Genomic DNA, 21720 nt, shown 5'->3' on the forward strand with positions numbered 1-21720 from the left:
GGGGTTGCTGGCCTGGCACAGGGACGTGATCGGCACCAGAATGAGGGCCACATTCGTTACTGTTGTCAGCACTCAGTAGATGCCCCGAGATGGCTCTCTCTGCCTCCTTGACGCTACTGCTCCCTGCTCCCTGAGCCTGGGGCTGACGCTTGGTCTGGCCAGAGGCTGTAGCAGACTTGAGCTTCAGGGACTTCCAAACCTGGGCCTGGGGCGGCTCTGGGTCTTGCTCTCCTGGACTGACACCACGCTGGGCAACTCGGCACCAGGGAGAGCAGGAGAGGCCACTGAGCTGCCTGTCTGCCCAACCCTGAGGGCAACCCCTTGTGGCTGTCTTAGCCATGTGCCTGTCCCTGGCTCTGCCTCTCATAATGTAAATGCTATACATTGAATAAATTAAATGTCGAAGTTTTTATTACCATAGTTATGTCAATAGTGTGGCTTTCATGTATTTAGAAAAAAAATTGGTTAACATTCAATGCAAAAGTACAAGATGGCTTGTAACTCTAGAATTGAATGTTAAGGGATTGCCTAATATGTGTTCTATCTTTTTATCTGAAGTAGTAAGTAAACTACTCAAATGTCGCAAGTTGTTCCAGGATGGAGGCCCCCACCAGGCTGCTTTCCAAGTTCTTGGAGTCCTGTGCAAACCACTGGACAAAACACACCGAAAAGGCAGCAAGAACGTGCATGGTGTCAGTGGAAGAGGTGTACACTCTAAAGGGCAAGAGCAGGTGGCGAAAAGGCTCACCGTGCCTGAGAACAAGGAATTCTGTATCTAGATTCCCAAGTTGGCCTCCTCTCCACAATCCGGGACAGTGGTCCTAGCAAATATTTGTGGGCCTTGTCCACACCTAAACTGCCCTGGGGAAGATTCTCTCACTTCCCACGGGACATAAAGGATCAGGAACAGTGTATTTTGATTGGCTGAGCCAGTATGCAAATGAAGGATTGATACAGCATCTTCTGATTGGTCCTTGGTGCTCAGCCGTAAGCCTGACATCACTTTGGGTCCACATTCTGAGCCATGTCCTCTCTTCTCAGGAAGGCTGTCCTTCAACTGTTAGCCCCGGGTTTCTAGGGCCTTTGACACATCCTGCCCAGTTAGTTGGCCAGTCTGCCTCAGCCCTCATCTCCTACCTCAGAGTGGAGCCTAGAAGGAAAAAGTTTCCAGTGCAGACTGGCCACCAAGTCTAGACTCTTGCAGGATGCTGGGAACACTGTCAGTTCTGGACATGGAAGCAGGCTGTCCCCCTCCAGGCAGGCAACTCAGGCTTCCTGAGCCTTGGTTTCCTCCTCTAAGTGAACCATGTCAAAAGGTTCATAATGTGCACTCTACACAGCAAGTGTACCACAGAACCCAGGTCTGCGTGCTGTGGGCGCATCTTCCCCAGCTGAGTGCAGACAGCGCCCCGCCGGCTGGTTCAGCAAATTGAATAGCTGCTCTGTAGCCAGTGGACACTTCGACAGAGGCACAAAGTCATGTTCTAGAAACCCCAGAAGACCAAGGTAATGCTGAACAAGCACCCACTGGGCTGGGGTGTGGAAGCGGAGGAAGGAAGAAGAGGAAGAGCGGAGGGAGACTGGAACCAATAAGCTTGCAGTATAACCTCATCTGTGCAAAAAAGAGAGAAGCCCCACCCCCGCCACAGGTGCTATACGTGTGTGCACAGGAGAGGCCTGGGTGCCTGCCCTAAGTGACCACAGGGCCCTCAGGTGGGGAGGAGAGGCGCAGGGGCGTCCGGTATGTGGGGCTGATTCAGGGCACAGCGGGTCTGACCTCCAGCCAAGCTAACACTGTGGCCAGGTCCCAGCCCAGCCTCAGCCGAGGGAGCAGTCACCGAATCCCCTGGCAGAGGGGTGCAAGCCTGGGGGCTGCCCCTCAGCCAGCATGGCTTCTCACAGGTTCCCACAGGTCAGAGGGTTGCCCTCTGCAGCTGTCGAGGCTGGGAAATCTCCACACCCTGTCCAGGAGGAGCCCACGGAGGTCGCCCAGTCTCAGAGAAGAGTGGGCTCACAGACCCAGCATGAATGAAGAGGAGCAAGTACATCCCTAGGGCTGAGGTTGAGAGGACACAAGGAGGCGGCACAATCCTGTCTGAGGGAGGAGCAGAGCCTGGAGGGAGGGGCTGGGCAGTGTGGATGAGGGGAAGACCTGTACCTTGGTCCAGAACACCGATGGCCTTAGGCACCCGTCTGCCACACACAATCTTTGGCACTACCCTACTTTATGTGCATGTGAGATCCTCCTGCCTCAGCCTTTGGACTTCTGGGATTCCAGGCCTGTACCACCACACCTGGCCCACTATTCCCCAGCTCCAGAGTCCTTTGACTTTTTCCTGTGCACCAGAGGGCTGAGGCAGAAGGGATTAGTCTCAAAGAGAAGCTGTGACCCCACCAGCAAACCGCAGCTGACAGAGCAGGATCTTGCGACCAGGGCAGCCTTGTCTAGGCAGAAAGCAGCAGGCGACAGTACTAGTCGGCTCTGCAGTCAGCACACTGCTCTTGACCATGTGGCTCCCATGCAAACCATGCAGGTATTGGTGTTTGCGGTGTCTTTGCCTTCTTCACCTGCCTCACTCTGGCTGGGTCACGGTGCCTCCTGACAGGAAGAGCTCCAGGGTTTCCGGTTCCCGCCTTCCAGACCTGTGAGGCCGGCGCCAAGGATGGGCTCACTGCACGAAGATGGAGATGGAGGCATCGCCTTTCGTTCCAGAGGGAAGCAGCTCTGAGCACAAGCTCAGCACTGAGCAGGACCAGATGTGCCCAGGCTCCTCTGCAGGCACCAAGGCTGCTCGGCCCCAGGGAAAGCGCTGAGCACAGCCAGCAGAGATTGGCGTCCAGAGCAGAAATCCACCGAAAGGCAACTGCAAAACCCTCCAGAACCAAACAGGAAGACAAGAACTCAACTCTTGACGGGTAAGACTGGACACAAATAGAAAATATCTTCCAGCAGCCCTAGCACCCAACCCTGGGTCAGCATCAGAAGGGTCCAGCTATGAAATGGACTGAGCAAGATTTAGGAGCAACTGTGCACAACACCCACCTGAGAGCCAGGAGGGGCGGGGCCTGGAGTGCGACACCTTGAGAAGTGTGCACTCCCCCAGGCCCTCGGAACACAGTGTGAGCACCTCGGTCCTGCAGGAGGCAAGGAAAAGAGCAGCCAGGCTCCACGCACACCCGGGCAGAGGCAGTGCCCGTCACGCGGCAGGAGCTAAGGCCACCACAGCCCACTCCACACAGGGTACCAGCGCTGGTCCACAGCGCCGGGCAGCAACAACAAGAAAACCACTCCTGTATGCACAGTGGAGAATCTAGGGCACACTTCGTCAAAACTTATTAATGAACTAAGTTCTGTTAAACATGGAACCAAACCCTGACAGCTGGTGATCACTGTGTAAAACATGATGAAACTATTATAGCTCTCAGAAGACGGGCTATCCAATTTTAAAGTAATAATTATTTGGTGAACATACATGAGGAAATTTTTTCAGAATGTGCTAAAAAGCAAAAGTCAGAGATGGGTAGCATTATATTATATTATAAATTTTTTTGCATTTCATTGGAAGAATTAAGATGGTGTTCTATTTATGAAGTTGATGGATTAGAAAATGTAAGCTTCATGTATTATTTAAAAATGAAAAGGCAACTGTAGACTATTTAACTTTCACTCTCAGTGAAGATGGAATAGCAGAGACTAGATTTACCTCCTTACACCAACTATAAATCAGACAAAGTAGAAAACGGTGGCTGCCAAGATGAGTCCCACGGTTGCATGAAGTGGGGAGGGCTCTGTGGCCTCCAACTGCAGACTCAGTGGGAGCCCAGGAAGCTGGTGCTCAAGAACTGGCACCTTCTCAGGAGAGACTTTGCTCATCAGAAGATGTGCTCCGTCCAGAGCCTGCTGTGCCCATGTCACTCCTGGCCACCTCTTCAGGGAAGACCAGAGTACTCCAATCCATGTACCAGGTCATGGCCTCTGCTGACTCTAGGGATTCATGACATTTGGAAGCCAGGCAGCCTCCACCCTGGAGCCCCAGGCTAGCCTTTCGGGGTTCAGACCCTGGACCATCTCAGCAAAAGCTGACCAGGGCACCAGGACCCCCATGACCAGCCAGGACAGTCCTGTCACTTGGGAAGTCCCAGTGACTTCAGAAGCTTCATGACAGGAACCCAGGACAAAGATGAGACCAATTTCTTTTACAGAAGGGCAGGAGAATATCCTAATGGGAATTAAACTTTAGAAAGGTTACAGCAACTGCTCTAGGGAGGGGTGGCCCTTATGATGCAAGAGCTAATGGTACCCAAAGTGGCATTTGCGCTAACCTGTTCTGAGGAAAACACCGCGGCTTTCCTTCTGGCTGCCTGCGCACTGGGGTCCGTGTTCCAATCTAGTCTCTGGGGATGCATCGTGTCCGTGAGCAATACAGCACCCTGGGTTTTCCAGAGTTGGCCTCAGTCGTTTCCTACCAAGAGCCCTACCTTGCACTTTCCCTTTCTGCCATTCGGCTTCCACAGTCCCTGTTCCCCATGATGGGTGTGGCCGACCCACAGCCCAAGGTCACACATTCCAGTTCCAGATGCCAACACTGATTGTCAGCTCCATTAACAAACTCCAGGGAGGGTCTGGTCCTTCCATTTGAGACCCGTCCTCTTCATATAGCCAAGCACGTCTGGAGACAGTGACATCTTGGGCAAGGTGGTTGCCAGGGTCTTCATTATCCTGAGTCCAGTGGATGCCCCGGATGATTGGCTCCCCGTGCGGGTTGGCTGGAGATGGCCGGGGAGGGGAGGCCTGACGTCCAGGGAGGAGAACACGGGCTGGAGATGCACAGGACCGGATGGCCTTGGCAGTTACGGACCGCCAGACCGACTGGGAGAGGACAGGAAGGCCAGTGGGTAGGACAGCCAGGGTGGGGACTCTACAAGGCCCTGGACACCTGGCAGCAGAGTGGCATCCCTGAGGAAAACCGGAAGCCACCAAACATGTCTTGGCTGGGAAAGGTCTAGAGAAGGATTTGGCTCGAGGATGCTTCTGGCCCTGGTGATGGATGGAGAAGGGTACGATGGAGACCAATGCTTTACTCCATGAAAACAGGGGACGTGAATCATAACTATACTCACAAAATGCAAAGTTGCTGATGAGAGAAGGCATGAGTCACACAGCTACAGACACCGCGTGAGTCTTTTGAAAGGAGGTACATGGTGCCCTCTGGCGTGGGACAGCAACGTGGCCACAGGGGCCACACAGTTCCACTGACTCCGTGGGCTGATAGGCCAGGGAAATCATTTCCACAGCCCACAGCCCTTCCTGAGAGTCCCACTCCCTCTTCCTTCTCAAACAGCTTTTGCTTAGTGATCTCTTGGAAATGTCCCTCTTGCTTGTCTCCTTTTTCTTCCATTTGTAAACCAAAGAAAAGTGACCCTGATCAAAAGTGCAGAGCAGTGGCAGTGACGATTCAGTAAGGGAAGGACAGCCACACATTTGGAAATGAGACTCAGAGTCATAAAATCCAGCAGTGTCACATCAGCAAGCCTTGGGAGGGGCCCAGGTCCACCTCAGCATCTCCCCACGAGACTCAAGCATATTTTCATCCTTTAATTAAATCCGCATTTCCAAGGGGACCGTCATTTAGCAAAAATGAAAACCTTCCTTAATAAATTTAAGAGATGGGAGATTAAATTACTTGCATAAATCGCCAAGATTGCAGCGGCAATGTTCTTTTACTGTATTTTCTTGAAAATGCACGACATGGCAACAATGTCATGCATTCAGTGGTTTTAGTGGACCAGCCCTGGTACTGGCTGTGTTTATCAATGACATTTTCACAGGGCCGTACATCTTCAAACAGATTTTCAAGCTGATTTCTGGAAATCTGACTTTTGAAAGGTGAACAATGCTTAACTCAATAAAAGGGTTCCAATGATAAACATGAAAATACATAATTATTGTGAATATAAAATGGAGATATATACATATACAAATGTAATGTATATGAGTTCCTTTCTCAACATTTAATTGGGTTTGGAAAGCAGCCAGTTCTGTATTTGTATTTGTTAAGCTGCCGTTATGAATTCTGCTCACTCACAGAGTTTGGAAAAATGAGCGGAAAGCATGGCTTCTGCGTGAGTTTCTAAATATACTTATTAATGCTCCTTAAATTATCCCCAGAGCTGGTGTTTCTGTCAGTTTAAAGCATCTTCTCGCTTGGTTTAGCACCATGAGCTCACTTTTAGTGTCCGCACAACCACACGCAGCTGCATTTATTTGCATTTTTTACATGAATGAGATTCTTAACTTGTTGACACACTGGAAAATCTAAAAACCTCCCATTTAAACTCATCCTTACAACCACATCCACAAGGGCGACACTGGAGTTAGCCCCACTTTGTAGCAGAGCTGATTTCAAGAGACACATCTGAGAGCAAAAAGCAAGGTTTGGAAAGCCTTCTGATTGGGTGGCACAGGAACTGCTTTGGTTGCAGTTTAAGTCACCACACGAAATCTCAAGCTAGGGCCATGAGGCAGCACAAGGGCCAACAGAGCAAGAGCCCAACGGCACTTTCGTCCCAGCAGCTGGATCTCTTCTCTGGTGCTCTGGGCTATGAGGAAGAAAGACAGAGGTATGGACGCTCTGGTACCCACCGAGGGGCTGCCTGCCAGCACCTTGTGGGGAGATGGAGCAGGACCCAACCAGCCCATCGCTGCCTCTATCAGAACCCACTGGGCCGGGGTGGGGTGGGGTGCAGGGACAGATAGGACTCGAAGCCTGGGAGGTTCTTCAGGCTCTTCCCCCACTAGAAAGGTGCTCAACCACATGCCAGGCAGCAGCACACAGCAAGCACAGCACAGGACAAGGAGGGAAGGATCCGGCCAAAGGCGGCTCGGGAGGCACTGCAGTGCTGGGCTTGAGAGGGCAGAGGGGAAGCATCCATTTGGCAGATGCCAGGGATAGGCCTGCGGGGGCACAAGGAAGGTGGAGGAGGCCAGGCTGACCTGTACATGCGGAAAGTCAGCGAGGGACTGACCAGATACCCAGGTCAGAGGAGCCATGAGGGCCTGAGAAGACAGAAGGGCCTGAGTGAGGCGCAGGGAGATAACTTGGTGATGGTGGAAGGAACTGGCACAGCCCAGCCTCTTTCCTCAGCCTGTGGAGCTCTGAATCCCAGGAGCACCTTAGGGAAACTGGGGTGGGTCGGTGGCTCAGAACCTGGGGTGATTCCCACACCCTGGCCAAGTGCCACTCCCATTTAGGACCAGCTTGTAGCTGCGCATCTCTGTCCACAGCCAGAGCCCACCTCCTCCTCCCTTCTGGTTCTTGGGGATCCTCGCCTCTCACCTAACATGACACCGTTGCCAGTCACAGCTTTGCTGCCTATCACCTGGAGCACTGAAGGTCCTGTGTCAGGACCTGGCATTCAGAGACGGTCATTCCCCACAATCCAAAGTGCTGTCACCAAAATGCCAGTCAGAAAGGAAGGGGGACCACTCTCACAAGGGACAGTCCTAGACCACAGGATCAAAATCAGGGACAGCAGGCCACAGGCTCAGGCTCCCCACCACCCCTGTGGATGCAGGGGAGACCTGGGCAGGCAGCACCCACCAGCGCGGGTGATAGGAATGGGAAGAGAGAACTGGGTCCAGTGCAGAGCCCCAATCCTGCTGCCCTGTGCGAGGACAGGGCTCACCTGCCCCACAGACACCACAGACCCCACCAGCAAACCTGAGGCCACAGTGGTGCCCCAGGAAGACTGTGGGCCTGCCTCTTTCCCACCTGGAGGACAAGACAGCACCCATGGGACACGGCAGCCACCCCACTAAGCTCCCCTCAGTCGACTCGGGGAGGGCGACCTGCCCAGCACCCACAGGCTGTTTGCCCTCACTCAGCCAGCGCCTGGCCCCCAGGCTGGGGGTCGGACACCTACCCGGAACAGCCGCAGGAACAGCGCAGGTTCTTCCCACAGTCCTCTCCTGAGTCCATCACTGCTACTTCCAGACTCCAACATACGGGAGGACCCTGCTGTGGGTCCACAGACTTACGGTCTCGGGTATCGAGCTGGTGACGGTATTCATAACAGTCATGGTTTACAGAGGTGAGGGGCAAAGTCTGGAGACATCTACAGACAGACTGAAGACCCAGAATTCCTAAATCTGATGAAAAAAGAGAAAAAATAATTACAACATGTTATGCACATGGACCAACTGCCCACAATGAGTGTAATCATTATGTACTGCTAACATGGACTAATAAAAATCTTTTCTTTTTTGGTATCAGGGATTAAACTTGGGACCTTGTGTTTGCGAGGCAGGCGGCAGCACCCGTGAGCTAAATCCCCAGCCCTGGACTAATAAAAATCTTTAAAGATAAAATTTTTAAGCTTCAGACTATTAACTGTAACTCCCCTGTCTATAAAAGGCTAGAAAATTGGCTCACCTGTTCACTTAGCAGCTTCACACCCTGGGGAGAGTGCTATCCAAACGCAGCAGCACGGGAGATGGAGCCTTGGTGATCTGCCCCCCACCCACCCATGCATTCAACCACGATCAGTAGCTCAGTATTTACCCCTCAGGCGCACGTTGTATCCCACACAGACGTGCTGAGGTTTTCATCCTCAGAACTCATGAGCGTGACCTTATTTGGATTGAGTCCCCTGCGTGTGTAATGAGTTAGGGTGAGGTCTCCTGAGTTCGATGCCTGGCATCCTCATGAGTAGACGGGGCGACAACACAGGAAGAGGGAATCGCGCGTGAGGAGGCATGGGGGGGCCTGGAGGCCAAGGACCAGCAACCTCAGGAGCGAAGAGGGGAGAACTCGCCCTGTCACCTTCAGCGCCCCCTTTGTGGCGCTTTGTTCCTGAAGCCCTGGGAAGCTGACCCCGCCCGGCTCCCCACTCAGTCCTGCAGGTGTGCAGTGAACGGTCACCTGGTGAAGAAGCTGGAGCACCACAGTGAGCTAGGCCACACTCCTCCCTTTTCCTCTCAAACCCTGAAGTTTTGTCCTCAATGTCTTCCAATCACTTCAGAATAAAAGCACGGAGACTCTCCACACAGAAACGCCTCACGTGTAAACCCACAAAAGATAGACCTTATAGCATGTTCTCCAGCCCCTCTGACCCACCAGAGACAACCGCACCCGCTGCCCTGGAGACCACAGAGGACCCAGGACGGGGCCGTCCCCCTCTGCAGAACTCAGTGCACTTTGGCTGGAATGGTCGTGGTTTGCAGCCTCCACCAGCTGGAGGGTGCGGACCACCTCTGTCACTGCCCTGTCCGCCCACCACAGTGAGGCCACTTGTGAATGGTGCACCTCCCTTCAGGTCTTATGGGTGGCGCAGCTCCAGGGCAGCCCCTTCTTCCTCTATGTCACCACACCCTGCACTCGGACCTCAGGCAAGACCTACCCTGCAGACGGGACAATAGGTCACATGTCACCCACCGCTCAGCCCCCGCGTGTTCTTTTGCATCCACCCTTTCTTGCAGATATCCTGATAATAAAGATACCTGGCGGGCTGGAGAACTGAAGAGGGAGAGCCGCTCTGGGCCCCGTGTGACACAGCAGTGAGGACCAAAGGCGGACTGAGACGAGCACCTGGATAGTGGCCACCAGAAGACCCAGCGCCTCCCCCTTCAGATGGGAGCCCTGGAGTCACTGCAGCTGAACTGTCCCTCCAAGGACACAGGCCTCGCAGGAAGTCACCTCCCGCCTCCCCCTCAGGAGCCCAGCGAGGGATCTCAGGAGGGGCAAAGAGCTCAGTGTTCTCCAGATTTAACTCCTCTGCAACATTGTTCTCCTCTTTGATGTGGGGCTTTCGTGACATGCCCACGGGTGGCATTAGATATATGGTCATGGCTTATGGGTTTCAGGTAATTCCCTCAAAAACAATTTTTGTTTATAGTCTGATCATAAAACACAATGTAAAACAATGCACAATCATTACAGAAATTTTGAGATACAAAAGAGGAAAATCCAAGCGTCCTGTTAAGCCCTAAACTGGCACCAGGATTAACACCTGGTTTTCCTTCTTGCTTGTTTATGAGGATATATATATATAGATAGATGGATATACGTAACTTTCTGTAGAAACTATTTCACCAACTCCTTTACATATGGTATCTTTCTTCTATTGCCTAACATTGTGTCAATGTCAGTTTTACTTAAGTTTAAAGTCTTTTTAGAAAAACTTTGCATGAAATTCTCCATGACATTGCACCACTGTTGTGCTACAAATACAGAGAGGAGGGACTGGTAGCAGAGCATTCATGAGACAGAGCGCAATATCAGCGTTTTCCACCCATTTAGGGTTTGCTGCCTTGGTGACAGCCAACATGTGAAGTCCACGTTTTCATTCAAAAGCCAAACTCACTGCTGCTTTTGTGAAGTGGAAAAGTAAAATCTGCTGCAGTGAAATCAGGCCTTCCTCTCTTTGGAATTAAAAACTATCTCAGCAGCTCACACACACGGTTCCTTGAACCCATGAGTGATAAACGAGTCTGGCAGTTTACAGGGTCAGGCGGCACAGATGTGCACGCACTGCCCTCTTCCTTGGCAGCGTCAGCCCTGGTTGTCAGCACCGACACTCCATGCCCCAGCACCAGCCTCAGCTGGTGCACCTGGCCTCTGTGCTGCTATAACAAAGTACCCAGGCAGAGACTTTCCAACAGTGGCAGGTGGCTATGCACAGCTTGGAGGATGGGAGTCCACACTCAAGTCGCCAGCAGGAGCAGGATCTGGGGGCCCTTAGCTTCAGCCACAGCCTAGTCCTGCTGCCTCCTCGTCAGGAAGGCAGAAACACTGGCCTCCTTCCTGCCATCCCCAGAAGGGCACCGTTCCATTCCCAAGGGCAGAGCTGACTCTCAGGCTCCAGCTCCCAGCACCGCCACCCTGGGGCTGAGTCTCAATGTGGAGACACTGGGCTGCAACAGCCTTGTGAGGTCCAAACCGCAGCTCGCACCTCCTGGGGGTCTGTGCTACGACAGATGCTGCATGGGACAAGATGGACACATTCACAACAGGACATCTGTGACCCAGGCCCACCCAGCGGGGATGGGCCTGCAGGGTCCCCAGGCACCTTTGCTCCTCCCAAGCAGGGGCTGGGACAGCCCCTCCAAGACAGGCAGAGCGCCTGACCCCAACGGTGCCATCAATGGCCTGCTCAGTCCCCGTGGGCCCCTGCCGCCTGGCCCCTCCAGCCCGGACCCTGACCCCTCTCTATGCCCCTGCGCTCGGCTTCACTCTCCCCGTCCTTCTCCAGACCCCACCTGGCCACCTGTCTCTCTTGCTGTGACACTCACAGACGTGGAACACTGCTGGCTCCATGACGCCCCGAAGGTCCATGCAGGACCTTCTCCTCCCCCACAGGACCCCGGGTGTAGGCAGAAGACCAGCTCTGCAACACACGCGCTGACAGCTGGCTGCCTGGGGTCAGAAGGCCACACTTGTGTCCATCACTCGGGACAGGGCGGACAGGGCTGGTGTGGACCCAGCTACGAGCCGGCAATGTACACCGCAACAGTGGTCCTGGGCCTCTGTGACAAGGAAACCTCTTCCCGGTCAGTTCCTGGGAGGCAGGCATTTCAGTAAAAGTCACCGTCCTCTCACGGAGTTAAAGAAAACTGCCAGAGCAAACACACACAGAGCACACAGAAGTGACGAGTTCACACCTTTCCCACCACAGATCCTAACAATCCTCTCAGGGGCAAGTAGCAGAAACACAACACTCATGGTCAAGAAAAATGGTCGTGTGACTAAAAAGCACAGGGTTGTAACATCACCAGAGCTTGATGAGCACACCCAGCTTGGTCTCTGTCTCATGCCTGGAGTGGATTTTTTTTTTTTTTTTCTGGTACCAGGGATCAAACTCAGGCCCTTATGCTTGTGAGGCAGGTGGTGGAACCACTGAGCCAAATCCCCAGCTCTGGGGTAGATTCTTGATGGCTACATCTGGACAGGTACTTCCCTGTGACAGCAAGACAGTGCGTGGGGTTCAAACAACCTCTTGCCACCCTGCACACCAGGGGAGAGAGCCTCCCTCCCAGAAGATTCTCAACATTTCAGGAAGTAAGTTGCATGTCTGGGGCCCCATCTGTGAATTGAAACACTAAGGCCACAGTGCATTAGTCACCTTTCTGTTGCAGTGAGCAAATGCCTTTGAATAATGACTAAAAGGAGAGGTTTATCTTAGCTCACGTTCCTGTGGGTTTAGGTTTTCTTCCTTCCTTTCTTCATTCTTTCTGCCTTTCTCCTCCCCCAACTTCCTTTCCTTCTTTCATTTCGTACTTCGTGGTTGGCTGCTCCAAGGCAGGAACATCATGGCAGAGGGACCTAGTGCAAGAAAACTGCTCACCGCATGGCAGCCAGGAAGCAGAGAAAGAGGGAAAGGGTCCAAGAAGGGATTGGTGGAATAGTCCATGGATGAGCACAGTGCCTCATGATCCAGTCACCTTCCAAAAGCCCCACCTCAAACACAAGAGACTTCTGGGGTCTCTTCAGATGCAAACCACACCACAGAAGAAAGAGACCAACCACCCCATCTGAGCATTGAGAAAAGGCTGTTCCTCTGAAAGAAAGTCGGGTCACTCATCCTAACAGGGAGACATTGGCCCCCCAAAGGCAAAAATAACAGCATCCACCACAATCACTCTTTAGCTTCTCCTCACCCACACACATCCTCTGTCCGTGTGTGCAGTTCCAATGACATCCACATGTGACATTTTGCCCCCTCCACATCTGAAAGCTCAGTCACTGGAGTCAACACCGATAACCCTGAGTTACACCCTGCTCTCCCATGCAGCCCCATGGCTGGCCCTCAGCACACAGACTCCTCCGTGAGGGCTGGCTGGGTTCTTTGTAGCTCGGCATCCTGCAGCCTAAATGAGAAATGGAACCACCTAACACAGCCCAGTACAGGAGGGACGAGAAAGCAGAAGGACCCATCTCAAGCGAGGAGGGTCTCAGGCAAAGCACCCTCAAGGAGCACAGGGCCTGGAGCTCCTCCAGCCCCCGCACGCTGGCTGTTCCACCGAGACTAGTGGGCAAAGCCGCCTCCTCCCCATCAGGCCCTCCTGCCGGCCTGGCAGCCTGCATGCACCCTGAGCTCCACACCTGGAGCCCACACCCGTGTCGCGCTCCCCCACTCCCCAGCCGTAGCCAGGATGTTTCTTCTTCCTGAGCTGAGTGTGTTCCCTCTCAGCTGTCTCTCTTCCTCCACACGTTTTGATTAGAAAATTTCTAGAAACTTCCTTGACATGTAACACAATAGACAGAAGCACAGGCACCCCAGTCGCCAGGTCATGGACTGAGCATTGCCAAGACCTCGGAAGGCTCCTCCGAGCTCTGCCTCTCTGTCCAGAGGCCCCTTCACCAGATCCGGACATGACAGTGCTGGGCCTGGGTTTGAAGCTGGCACACACGGACTTGTACAGAATGTGTTCCTTTACATCAAGCTTCGTCACTCTGAATTACATCTGTGTGCCAGGCGTGGTGGCACACATCAGTAATCCCAGCACTCAGAAGGCTGAGGCAGGAGGATCACCATGAGTTCGAGGCCAGGTTGGGCTACACAGTAAGATCCTGCCTCAAAACAAACAAACAAAAGTTACCCATGTGGGATTCTTTCTTTCAGCTGGAGGTAACAAGAGTGTTCTGTGGACTGTGGCGTTGGTTACAAATCTACGCCAGGGTGTACACACACGTTCTCCGTGCTGTGTGCACACGTGTGTGGGAGGGCTTGGTGGGACACCCAGGCTCTCACACGCACAGCCACTAGCGTGGTGTCCTTCCTCCCTGTCTCCATCCTCCGCCTTCCTCCTCCCTCCCTCCCTTCTCAAACGTTCTGCTCAGGGTGTGTGGTGAGGCTGATCCCAATCCCGTCCCTGGTGAGCCTGGCGCCCGCCGCCCACCCCTCGTGCTTCCTGGTGCCTGCTGGCCTTTCCCTGTCGCACTCTTTCCCTCCTGGCTTCCAGGAGCCCTTTCTGTGGCCCAGGCGGCACCTGTTCCTGCCCTGGTGCCCTCTGCCTGGAGGTGTGGGGTGCCCTAGTGTCGTCGCCGAGGAAGACAGCATCGGAGACACGGGAGTCACTGCTGCCCACAGGACTCCAGGCCTCCGCCCCAGAGGCTGAACAGACCCCTCGTCACAGACACACCTCCCCTCTGCCATGGTGCAGTGGGCCTGCCGGGACAGAAGCTGGTCTCCGTCAGGTAAGCTCACCGAGAACCTCGATGCCGGCGCAGCTGAGTCCTGGGAGAGGAGGGTGGTGGCGATCTAAGTCGCTGCTTTATTAGAGCAGAACAGACTCCAGCTTCACAGCAGGGTGGAGAGAAGCCCTCAGGCCTCCACCTGCCACTCCACATCTCTAGGTCTGCTACTTCCGACCCCCACTGCTAGGCCCCAGCTCACGAGAACTCCAGTGAGTTCCTCACCAGCCTGTGGTTCTGCTCTCCTCCCCCATCCCCCAGGAGCCCAGGCCACCTGTCACCTTCTCAGACCCCAGGTTGGGGACTGTCGTTCCCAGGGGCTCAAAAGAGGCCCTGAAATTGAACCCCTCCTACCTGCCTCAAATCATGTGGCCATGCTGGGGTGATGGCAATAGAGTCCCCTGTGCCTTTAGTGGACACAGGCACACCGAGGAGGCTGGTCGGGTGAAAATGAGGCCCTTGCAGAAGCCTGGACCTAGTCGGGAGCATCTTAGTGACTTGAGGCAAACACTCCTACTCTCTCTGTGCCTCCTACCCTCTGCCTGACGGACGGAATCAGCTTTGCCTGCTCGGCAGTATGCCTGGCTTCCAGGGGTGAATCACTGCTGCTCTAAAGCAGGTGTGACAGACTCACCCCATGCCAGATTATTTAATGGGTGGACCCACAACAAGCTCTAGCCCATAGGCAGGGTTGGCAGTGCTGAGCGGGGGTTTTCCTCTCCAAAAAAAAAGAGGTTTATGCAGAGCCCACTCACTGCCCTGGCCACCTCCAAGCCCATGTATGCCTCCTGCCTCGGCACACAGCTGTATGAGGACGTGATGTGTGGAGCTGCCGCAGCCACCTTGTGACCAGTGAGGATAGACAAGAGAATGACAAAGGTGCCAGCTCAGAGCCTGACAGCAGGAGGGACTGCCACCTCCTTCCGCTGCTCTTCCAGAAAGTGTACAGAAAGCGCTGACGTTCAGGCTTTCTGTCCCATACAGCTGCACATGACCCTTCTCTCTGTAACTATTCTCCACAGCACACACAAGCTTCTCCTCATGCCGTGGGTCAGCCAGGGACGAACAAGCCTTCGGCCCCTGCCCTTGGCTGAGGCGGAGCTGCCCCGTGGAATGTCTGAAACCACTGGGTCCCTCACAGGGAAAAGAGGTGTTGATTAGATCATTGCACTGGAGGACCAACAGCATGGCGCTGACACTGTACAGTAATCTGTCTCTCTGTCTCTCCGTCCTCTGTGTGTGTCTGTCTGTCTTTCTACCTAGCTATCTGTCTTCAGTGTGTCTCTGTCTCTCCCTCCTCTGTGTCTGTCTGTGTGTCTTTCTTCCTGGCTGTCTAGCTCTCTCTCTTCTGTGTGTCTTTCCATGTCTGTCTCTCCCTCCTGTGTGTGTCTGTATGTCTGTCTTTCTCCCTGGCTGTCCAGCTGTCGCTCTTCTGTGTGTCTCTGTCTCTCCCTCCTCTGTGTCTGTCTGTCTTTCTGCCTGGCTGTCTAGCTGTCTCTCTTCTGTGTGTCTCTGTCTCTCCCTCCTCTGTGTCTGTCTGTCTTTCTGCCTGGCTGTCTAGCTGTCTCTCTTCTGCATGTCTCTCCCTGTCTGTCTCTCCCCTTCTCTCCCTCTCCCTCTTGGGTTGGCTCACATGCTCGTGCAGGCTGAGAAGTCCCTGCTCTGTGACCCACGCACTGGGGCCTGGAAGAATCTGTCTTTGTCCAAGGTGGGAGGCCCAGGAGCCAGTGTCTTGGGCTCAGGCCAAAGATCGTGTCCCAGCTCAAGCAGTGGACAGGAAAGTCCCCTCCTCCTCCACCTCTGTCTGCTCCAGCTCTCCCCTGAGGGAGGGAAACTGGCCATCTTCCCAAGCCCCTGATCCGTGTCGCCCTGAGGGAAGTCCCCACAGATGCCCAGAAATCACATGCTGCCCGTGGAGGAGCAGGCACAGAAGGAACCATCACACCAGCCACACTGCGCAGTGAGCGCGAGGCTCCCAGCGCCTGTCCAAGCTACAGAAGCTCCCAAGGTGACTGTAATGCCATCGAAGCCTGACCTGCGCCACATCTGGGTGGGGACGGCAGGTGTGTAGGGCACAGTGGTATGGACACGACGGGACCAATGCCGGCCAGGCAAGAGACAACACCTGGGCTCTGACTCAGTGGTTGCCCTTCCTCCGAGGCCCTGCAGGCGGGCAGCTGTGAGGAGCAGAGGTGGGGTCTGCGACGGCCAGGAGGATGTTGTCATCTCCCCACCCCCACCCCAACAGCCCAGCACTTCCATCCTCTGGGGGACTTGAGGAGTCAGAGATCAACAACAGAGTCCAGGGAACACCAGGCAGAGAGTGCTTTTTTTTTTTACTTCTGGGTGACTCATGCTAAGAGGCTCTTTTGAAAGAAAGAACCACTGGAATGGGCCTGCAAACACAGCACAGGTTTTTGTTTTGTTTTTTGAGACAGGGTCTCACCTTGTAGCCCAGGCTGGTCTTGAACTCACATCAGTGCTCACCATAATCCTCCAGCCTCTGCCTCCCAAGTGCTGGGGTTACAGGAAGGTCCCACCACACCCAGCTTTCTACCTGGATTCTCGAATCCAGCATCTTGGAAACTCCACCAAGAGCCAGTTCCTTTCCCTAGGTCAGGCATACGCCCTACTCACGCACAGTCTTCCAGTGACAGCATCGGGCCTGGGTTTCAGACCAGGCTTCTAGTCCAGGGCAATGAGGTGTGTAGTTCTGTGAGGACCTTGGCTATGTCCCCACGGGCTGCCATTTGGCTCCTCAGCCCCAGCCATCAAGGCCCCCAGAGGGGACCAGACATCACAAAGGCCCTGGGCAATGGCAGCTCAGGACACTGCCGTTCATCCTGCTCTCCGCCGTATTGAGCTGCTATGGCACTGTCATCTCTTAGCACAAAAGACTCAGGAGGTGACACCCTTCAGGCTGCGGCTTCATCCTGAGGAAAGTGTCCCACAGGAAGACACTGCCCCGCACAGCCAAGGGCACCCTGAAGGACGCATGCCCAGCATGACCCCCAGTCAACCATGCGCCTTCACTGGTCCCTACAGACAGACATCACCAGGTGAATGTGTGCCCAGAAATGCACAATGTGGGCACAGGGTTTAAAAACATGTGGTACCTGACCTGGGAGGGCATCTAGAGAAGACCCAGTACGAATGCATCACAATACAGGGATCTACGCTAGGGCCGTGTCACGGTTAAGATCTGAAACGTCCCCCAAGGTTTTCTGCACGTGGAGGGTGGCTGGATAATGGGGTGCTGTGGCCATCAGTAGATTCATCCACGGATGGGCTCACGGCTGGATGTGCTCTTAGGAAGTGGGGCCTGGCCGGAAGTGGTGACTGGGAGTGACCTGGAGGGTGTGTTCTTCTCCCTATTCCTCCCTTTAGTCCATCTCCTAGCTACCATGAAGTGAGCAGCTTTCCTCTCCCAGGCCCTTCTACCATGCCATTTCTGCCTTGGAGCCAACTGACCATGGACTGAAACCCCTGAAACCATGAGCCACAGTAAACCTCCCCTCAAGTTGCAGGTGTCAGGCACTTTGATCCTGTGACTGGAAAACTGACTAATTCGGACCAAGAAGCACAGGGTGGGGTCCCTGGCACGGAGAAGGGCCTTTCGGGAAGGATGCTGCTGAACTTGTGTATGGTTCTTAAAGGCCTGCAGGGTTCTCAGCACACCTCTGTCAGCATCGTCTAGGAGCCAAAGCTTGTCCAGGCCACTGAACACAGACAGGCACAGGTGGCTCTAATGTGCAGCCAGGACTCAGAATTGCTGTTCTCCTCTCCACAGTGAGGAGTAGGGGGCCCCAGCGGCTGACTCAGGTCAGCATAGAACCAACACAGAGCTCAGTGGAACAGGGAAAACTGAGGTTTAGGTTCATCACAATGAAGCAGCACCGGAAATGGCTGTTTCTCTTCCCCAACAGCACTTCCATTAGCAAGACCAACATAGGACGACATGGCCAGGACTGTGTGGGAAGAACCATGGCAGATGAGGGTTTCTGGGCCAGAGGAGCTGCACTCCCACCTCATCCAATCGAAGTCTTAGATCAGGATGACACAAAACCAGGAGACTGAAGCCTGAAGCGTCCAATCATAACACAAAGGCCTCGGCCATCCCGAGTGTGGCGCTGATCCCCATCCTCAGCCTGAGTGACAGAATTCTGTCCCCTGCAGCCAGACAGGCTTCCAGCCTTGACAGGTGAGGACAGATGAAGAGAACAGCAGTGAGTACTGCAGGAAGCTCAGAAGGCGAGAGCCCACACGGACCCAGCAGCCTCACTTCCCACTCACACCATGCACCTCTACAGAAGGAGTCTGCCCGCGGGGTGGAATCACAGCCTGAGATCACCGCTCCATGGCAGGGAGGCCCCGTGCCAGTGCCCAGGAAGGCAGAGACGTGCACCTCTACCAGCCTGAAGGAGAAGCAGACGCTTTCCTCCTGACCTTCTGCCTGCAGCTGCCTCAAACTGAGCTATGTGGGGAGGACGCTTCTCATCAGGGCTTAGCTTGGCAGCTTTGCTTCTTGAGAATCCTTGGATACTAGACACCTGTTCTCCCATCTTGAATTCCTGCCTAGGCCTCTTCGGTGTTTCGATATTTTTCGTGTTCATGGTCTGCTTCACAGGTTCTGCTTGCAGGGCAGGGAAGAGGGCTAATTCCCCACAGAGAACAGGGACACCCAGGTCCTGGGCCTGAAAAAAACACCACACAAACCTCGCCAGTCCTACTGGACACTGTAAATGCATCGGAAGAATCTCCCACCCAAGGTCACAAGGGGAAAGTTTAATAATAGCAGTCACATGGGGAGAAGGGACAGAGGAGGAATAGGGAAAAATAAGAACCAAGATACACTGTAGAGGTACAAGATTCCAATGATGAATGTAACTGTACTGTATACCTACAAATTTAGTGGGGGAAAAAATAATAATAGCAGTAGCAGCCACCAAAAAAGTAAAAACTAATAATTAGTAGTAGCAGCTGCAATCATTTTTGTCATTATCAACAGCTAACACTAAATACAAGCTTCTTCACTTCCCTCACATCTTCCATGTGGAGCTGGGGGCTGACGGGTCCAGCATCCAGGGACCCACCATGTGGTGCTGGAGAGGGAACAAGTGGAACACTGTTTGGGTACAGACTCCAAGCCTGCTGGCTTCTCCCTGGACCCCAAGTCTGCAGTCAGGCAGCTCCTCTGACAGTCATCGCCACGGCAGTGTTTGTGCTTGTGTTTGTGTGCCGGGGCTAGACCCCACCACACCATGCTGGCAGGCGGTGCTCTGCACTGGGCTACTCTGGCCCAGTCACTCAACGACTGCTGTTTCTGTAGCACTTGGAGTGTGTGCTGGGCTGAGCATCACAAGCCTTCCTTTCCACACACCCCAAGGAGCAAGTGTTCCATCACCTGTGTCCAGAGGGCATGCCTGCTGCAGTCACACCGGTGTCACTGGTGCCCAGGAGCCAGCTCTGGGAAGCGCTTGGCCCATGCCTCCTCTCTGGGCCAGCTCAGCCTCTGTGTCTTCCTGGCAAAGAGGACTCTGGTTCTCCTGCCCTCCGGCCTGGGCACAGGGAGCCACCTCTTGCTATTGCTGCAGGGAGTGAGTCCCTTGCACACAGGTGTGTGGAAGTGACAACACAGGTAGTGCTAGGAGGCCCTGGAGCACTGCAAGGATCAAATGTCTTGTTGTGTCTAGGGCCCCTTGCAGGGGCAGCTCCACAAGCTCCAGAACAGCCACGTCCCTCAGGGCAGGATCCTTGAAACCCTGCCCCAGGGATTGGTCCACAGACCAGAGGGGACACACCCACACCACTGCACCAGGGCGGCTGCAGCCTCGAACACCGTGATGGAAGAGTACACCCCGTGTTCCCCAACACCCCGGGCCCCCACTGTCCCTGAGGCTGCTCCGTCCAAGCTAAGCACTGGCTCTCAGCCTGGCTCTTCCACAAACCAAGCTTCTTGGTCTGCACAGCACCACCCCTACGCCCCACTGCCACACGGGCCCGTGGGTTCCCAGGCACCATCCCACAACCACCATTGCCTCCAGGAAGCAGAGATTGGGGAAGAGAGGCTGAGACAGATGCACCCCAAATAAAGCACCTGCAGCCAGAACAGGAAGGCTGTCCCCACTCCAGGCCCCAGGTGACTCCCAGCCACTCCAGAAATAGCTCCTCCCTCCTGGCCTGGAGCAGGGCCCGGCTGGGCATGGGCAGCGGCACCATCTGGTTTTCACTTAGGGCGCCCGACAACCCCAGAGTGACCAGACATCGTCTGGCAGGGATGGTGCCACAGTGGCAGAGAGCGGGACTTGTGCCACGCAGTTCACAGTGCTGGTCTCGGAGGTTCTCGTCAGACCGTGCCAGGCAGCTGTCTGAAGTATGCAGAGGCAGTGGGGCTGGGTACCACCGTGACCCAGAGGGACCCGCCTGTACAACATAATCCCCAGGTGTGGGAAGGGAGTGCCACACTTTCTGTGTATTCATCTTCATGCAGTTAAGTGCACAGCAAGGAATCTTCGTTCGTGCTCACCACGAGCAATGACTTCAGCTCCTCATGCAGCCCCTCCAGGCGCTGTGCCTCCTGGGAGTCCTGAGCAGGCCTGAACGTCGGACAGCGTGGACGTGGCTGGGGCCGGCACAGGTCCAGGACCCTTCTGCACCATGTGACCCAGTGAGAGGAACCAGAGAGGCTCTGGCTTCTCAGTACACCCCCATCCCAGAGGTGTATGAGAGACTTGTATATTTTTCTAAAAACAAACACAAGGCTGGAGCAATATTGAAGGACAAGGTGAATAAGAAAAGGCAGACCGTGTCGGTCACGTGACAGGGAGGACAAATGATGCGCAGACCTCAGAAGTCGACCACATAGCTCTTAAATCACCAACAAGACTTGGAGGAATCTTCTGCACCTCACAGGAAACAATCACAGAGTAACAAGGCAATCTACACTTTGCATGAACTGTGTTTATGAGAAATCCAACCCAAAGTGTAAACGGTGCTGGAAACATTAGCTAATGACAGTAATGAAAGTATGCAATAAGACATTTAAAAATACCCTGCAGAGGATCTTTACCACATCCTTTTGGAGTTAATATTTATGCATGCTTTATAATGAGCTTATATTTTGGCACTACACTGGTCGGGCAAAATTATGAGTGAACAGCCCACACCTGCCAGCAGGGGACGGTCAGCCTGTCCCCAGCCAAGCAGGGCAATGGAGCCTGTCCTGAGCACGGGTGTCAATAGTGCAGCTCTGGACCCTCATCAGGCCCGTTCTTCCCAAGGACCTCTTTGCTTTTGACCCTCAGCAACAGGAAGAAAGGCATTGAAAAGGGAGGCTGCAAAGCATTCATGAGCAAAGAGGACAAAGCTGCAGGCATCAAACATACTACAGCCTAGAATAACCAAAATAGCATGGCACTGGTGCTTTAAATAAAGATGCAAAGACCTCTGGAACACAAAAGAGAGCCCAGAAATAACCGCACACACTTACAGCCAAGCGACTTCCAGCAAAGACGCCAAGAACACACCT

General features: G+C 54.1%; 1 protein-coding gene across 1 annotated transcript in view; it reads right to left on the reverse strand.

Annotated features, from left to right (window-relative positions):
* Cnih3 (cornichon family AMPA receptor auxiliary protein 3) overlaps window positions 1-21720 on the reverse strand; it is a 96904-nt gene that overhangs the window by 68342 nt on the left and 6842 nt on the right. The window contains exon 2 of the mRNA XM_010642438.2: window positions 7924-8149. Coding sequence (XP_010640740.2) covers window positions 7924-8004 — 81 coding nt within the window. The 5' untranslated portion in view covers window positions 8005-8149. The remainder of the gene's footprint in view (window positions 1-7923; window positions 8150-21720) is intronic.

Source organism: Fukomys damarensis, unplaced genomic scaffold, assembly GCF_012274545.1.
Source record: "Fukomys damarensis isolate Sample0158 unplaced genomic scaffold, DMR_v1.0_HiC HiC_scaffold_11, whole genome shotgun sequence".
NCBI classification, from domain to species: Eukaryota; Metazoa; Chordata; class Mammalia; order Rodentia; family Bathyergidae; genus Fukomys; species Fukomys damarensis.